General features: G+C 31.5%; 1 protein-coding gene across 1 annotated transcript in view; it reads left to right on the top strand.

Moving 5' to 3' along the window:
• Positions 1-1,136: 1,136 nt before the first annotated feature.
• Positions 1,137-5,464, top strand: part of LOC106464795 (hydroxyacyl-coenzyme A dehydrogenase, mitochondrial-like) — a 17,047-nt gene continuing 12,719 nt past the window's right edge. Inside the window, exons 1-2 of the mRNA XM_013924953.2 lie at positions 1,137-1,311; positions 3,285-3,413. Coding sequence (XP_013780407.1) covers positions 1,156-1,311; positions 3,285-3,413 — 285 coding nt within the window. The 5' untranslated portion in view covers positions 1,137-1,155. The remainder of the gene's footprint in view (positions 1,312-3,284; positions 3,414-5,464) is intronic.

Genomic DNA, 5,464 nt, shown 5'->3' with positions numbered 1-5,464 from the left:
GAATAAACTAGTTTTAATTAAGAAAGAATTTGTATCGCTGAAGTTCCTCGGAAATAATTTATACCGGAAATTAACAAACGAGTAGATACGCAACAATATTAATACTTTTTACAGGTATAAAATAAAATAAAAAGTAAACAAACAAGAGTATTAAAAACTATGAATTTCAAAATGAAGTAGGGATCCTGCTACAAAAAAGTAATGAAACAAGAATTAAAACCACAATCACAAATTTATAAAATTTAATCCCTACTTTGGCAGCTTTATACACTTATCCGTAGGCCAAAGTAAAAATCACATTTTATAAATTTGTGATTGTGGTTTTAATTCTTGCAAAAGTTTATTATCCTGAGGAAGAATAGTCAACTATTCGAAAGCGCTCGAGTTTTGGGTCTCATTTTGAAATTATTAAAACTTTTGTAGGTGATCCTGTGTGTGTTAACTTAATCTCGTTATGAGGGATATAGCTATACTGATAGTTCATAGATGGCATGTCCATTCCATAGACATATAATACTGAACAAATAAATAGGGGAAAAATTACAATTTTAACGAAAGTAGGGATCATTGGGTATTCGTAGAATTGTTTGTTTTGAATTTCGCGCAAAGCTACACGAGGGCTATCTGCGCTAGCCGTCCTTAATTTAGCATTGTAAGACTAGAGGGAAGGCAGCTAATTATCACCACCCACCGCCAACTCTTGGGCTACTCTTTTATAGTGATTGACCGTCACATTATAACGCCCCCACGGCTGAAAGGGCGAGCATGTTTGGTGTGACAGGGATTCGAACCCGCGACCCTCAGATTGCGAGTCGAGTGCCTTAACCACCTGGCCATGCCGGGCCGTATTCGTAGAATTGCTAAAGGAAGTATCCAAAACAAAATAAATGATACAATAAAAAGTTCATAAACATGTAAAGTGATACCAGTTGGATAGATTTTTAATTTGGAAATCGTTTTAAAATCTATCCAACTAGTATCACTTTACTTGTTTGTGTATTTTTTATTGGAGCATTTAATTTGCTTTGGATATTTCTTATAGCAATTCTACGAATAACCCACGATCCCTACTTCCGTTATAATTTTATTTATTTTTTCTTATTTATTATTAAGCTGCCCTAGTGGAAATTGTAAAGTTTCGAACTCTGCGAATATATGATACGAGAAGGTGTTGATTGTGTACGAAAATTCACCATGTTGGGTTTACATACCACCATCCGAAAATTTGTAACTTCCACTTCAACGATGAGCGTTGCTATGAAAAATATCACGGTCATTGGTGGTGGTCTCATGGGGTCAGGCATTGCTCAGGTGAGATAGAAAATACTATTGGCATTGCATGTTGATATTCATAACTCGAGGTCATGACTTAAAGTTAAAGGAACGGTGGAAGAAGAAAGCACAGAGAGATAACTCCTGAAGTTGAAAGTTTAGAACAAGGACTTCTATGTAATGCTGTATGCCGCGAGACTGGTTTTTCGTTCGAAAGTATAAACGCCATATAAAATAAAATGAATTATTAATATGATCACTTGTATGTTGTACTTTTCATGATTCTTATGTATATTGAGGTAAAATAAAAAATAGAAAATTGCGAATAAAGTTTAAAATGAGAAGAAAGATTTGTTGAAAGCTTTTAATCTTCAACAAAACGTTTTCACTTTCAGTGAATTTGGGTAACTCAGTAACTGTCAGTGTTTCTAAGCTCTATTAAAATTTACATATGTTAGTTTAATTATCATAAATATTTACTCTGTAATAAATAAACCTTTTACCATATTAACGTTAATGCTAAACTAAACGTTTCCCTGTTGTTTTAGAAGGGATCCTGTAGCTTAAGTTAAAAGCTGAAGTCTAATTTGAATGTTGCAATTATGTCTTTATAATTGTTTTATTCTTAAATCGATGAAAAATTAACACATCTAGCTTAAAGTTAAATGATTAACTTAAAGGAATTTGCTAATTATGTGCATCAGTGTCAGCCTCAAATGGCCATTGGAATGGGAAGGGCCTGACCTCATCTAATACTAATAGTAATAATAATAGAATAAGGTAGGCAACTGATGTACATGGGAATTTTTTTTCTTAGTTTTAGCTTATCGTAAATTATAGCAGAATTCAATAGAACAAACGTTTTTGTTTTATGATTAACCCGAGTATGCTTAACCTCAGTTCCCTTCAATTAGAACAGTAAGTCAGACTAGTAATATTAGTATATTTTATGATGTAGCCAATGATAAATATACTTATTTATTTTGTGAGGAGCTTCTAACAGAATCTACAGTTATTATATTTATATATTTATTTTTTACACATCATTTATGTTTTTACACTTGAGAATTTTTGTAATACTAGACATGAAATATCCTTAGGTTACTTTCACATTAATATTACTATCCTCAAGGCTTTCTTTAACCTCTTTACTGGATTCTGGTTCATAGATAATAATGCCTCCAGAAATTCAATTGGTATATAGGTGCTAACCTTATGTTATTTTACTATAAAAGTTTTTATCATTCATAATGTGTTGATAGTTTACTGTTTTATGCATTTAAGTTTAACATTGGGCATTCAGGAACTTTTGAATGTATTGAAGCTACATTTTTTTCACAATTTTAGGGAAAATCCCAAATAGAAGCAGTATAAAATATTTTGTGATTTGTTAACCTTTGAAAGCACAGCACTGTTATAGCTTTTACTTCACAGTCTTGGGTTTGAAGCCCAAATTTAGTATTATTTAATGATTATATTATAATTTGCATGGCATAAGACACCCTCATGATTTTTATAACTAAATTTTTATTTGCTTTGCTCCAACTTTCTTATATTATTTGATATATATTGGAAAGAGTTCCATATTCAGATTTCACTGATTTGGTGATGAAAAAAAAGGAACTTGAAATAACTAAGAAAATTGAATCCACAAAGAATGCATGACTATCATTCATAAAAATATTGATTTTAAAACAACACAGGGTCCAATGTGTATATTTACTTTAAATGAGTACAGAATAGCGTAATTTTACACAAAGATAATTCACAGGAAATTCATCCTGTTGGTCAGATTAAAAGTAAGGAGCTTTTCTTACTCTATTAGTCCAAACTAACTGTTACATAAAAGTCACAAAAGAAGCCTTTGGAAGCATACAGATATATGTATTTTATTCCAATTATCAGATACAAGTTTGGTTATATGTATTTCCTTGCTGTATTGCAGCCTTTTAATGTGACGCTGTCTTTGTTCTTTGTACTGAACTTATATACTGCATGTTTTGACTTTACAGGTGGCAGCACAGACAGGACATAATGTTGTGTTAGTTGACATATCTGAGGACTTGTTAAATAAATCCCAAAATAATATCCACAAAAGTCTGGAGAGAGTAGCTAAGAAAAAGTACCCAACCAGTCCTGAGGTGAGTTCAGTTAGCATTTTGAGCTACTTTTTAATAAACGAAAAGCATGATATGGGTGTAAATTTCATCCATGTCAATATATTTTTTAATCGAGCAAACACTGAATTCCAAGATAAGAAGGTCTTTTAATGTTTTTAAACAACTTTTAATCTGATGTAAAAATAAACCAGAGATAGATTCAGTGCATGTTTTTACTCTTGATAAAAGTAAGGTTATGCATAGTACTTATCACAACATAAATATTATTATAGCCTTGCAAGGCAAGCTTTAGATGAAGTTTGTGAGGTAAAAAGATCTGGGCATGGCATTGCAAAGTCTCTAAGCCTTCTAGACAATGTATTTTTAGCATCTAATAAGGCAAACAAGAATTTACATTGTGTACATAGAAATATTGAGACAAGTTGAAGAATGCCATCAGTTGACCTCTGGATGTTTGTAGACCTCGTTTGGAATATTGTGCTCAATTTTTGTCATATAATATGAGAAAGGATGTTGAGTTATAGAAGAGGGTTCAGAGAAGGACTACCAGAATGACTCCAGGTTTGGAGGGATTACAGAGATAGGCTGAAATCTTTGGACATATTTTTGAAGGAGAGATGGGCTCAGTGGGACATGATTTAGGTTTTTAAGTTTGTTAAAGGTTTGGAATCCATAACTTCAGATTACATTTATAAAGAACTGTATGCATTAAGATTAGAGAACACAAGCTTAAGATATAGAAGACTTGGACATGACTTCATTTAAAGCAGTATTACTTTTCTACAAGAGTAGTTGTAGTTGGTCTGAGGAATAGTTTCCCTTTGGTTATGCTAGAAGCTTCAACACAGAAGGAATTAAAAGGGAGATTGGATGAGTATTTTACATATCAAGATTGGGTATAAGAGAAGGAGACTTAGACTTCTTTTATGTAGTTTGGAGTAGAGTGGTGATAAAAATGTGATTGTTGAAATAGGCTAAATTGTTATCCTTTGAAAATTATTTTTCTAAGAACACAATTAGGGCTTGGATTGTTTGATGCCGGTATATTTGTTTTTTAAAGTTGGAAATCTGGTAAATAATTCTCTTTTAAACTTTATTATTCAGAAATGCAACTCACCCTTACACAGAATTGAAAGCTATTACCTTATGCCACTACCAAGAAGGCAGTGGAGTCTTAAAGTTTAAAATTGAGATTATATAGAGTAAATAAGTTTTTAACACTAGAAACAGTAAAGAGACAGAAAAAACATAAGATAAGTATAGTAGTGTTGTACTTGAGTTAATAAAGACGCAGAAGAAAAGCATAGTAACTGTTTTTTTTTTTTAAACTTCAGATAGTAAACAGAGGGAGAAGGTAAAGAAAATACCTTCAAGACTCTTAATTAAATCTTAAAACTAAGACTGTAGAAAGAGAGAAAAGTTAATTGAAATACCTTAAAGCTGTTTTATACTAGAAAAAATATATAGACAGCAAATAAATGTGAAATGCATGCACAAGGGTTAAACTTGAGTTAATAAAGATACAAATAAGGAAAGTTAAATAACTATTGTTTTCATAAACATGAGATAGTAAACAGATAGATAAAGTAAAGTAAATACTCTAAGAGCCTTAATCGTAAATCTTAGACTGCAAAGAGAGAGAAAAGTCAGTTGAAATATGTGAAGTTATTTTATACCAGAAAAAAGTAAATATACAGCAAAGAAATGTTAAGTATGAGCACTAGTGTTACATTTGTTAATAAAAACACAAAAAAGTAAAGTAATATAACTGCTCTTTTTGTAAACTTGAGATATGAAATAGATGGAAAACTCCCACCCTTACATGTGTTTATGTTTACTGAGCTAATCTATGATGCAATCTGCATTAGACTATATCCTTCCACCAATAGGAGAATGGCACATTCTTTATGCATAGTAGACCTCACAAGCACCTCATTTATTAATAAAAGCTCATTCTTTTCTCAGCACTGTTTGTGATTTAGTTGTGATTTTTCATTACAAAATGTTTGTGCTAATTCTTTTAGACTTTTAGTTATTATTTGAATTTGTTGTCTGTCTTCCCTTTATTTTCG

Source organism: Limulus polyphemus, unplaced genomic scaffold (assembly GCF_000517525.1).
Source record: "Limulus polyphemus unplaced genomic scaffold, Limulus_polyphemus-2.1.2 Scaffold1745, whole genome shotgun sequence".
NCBI lineage: Eukaryota > Metazoa > Arthropoda > Merostomata > Xiphosura > Limulidae > Limulus > Limulus polyphemus.
This window is presented reverse-complemented; position numbering and strand designations above follow the sequence as displayed.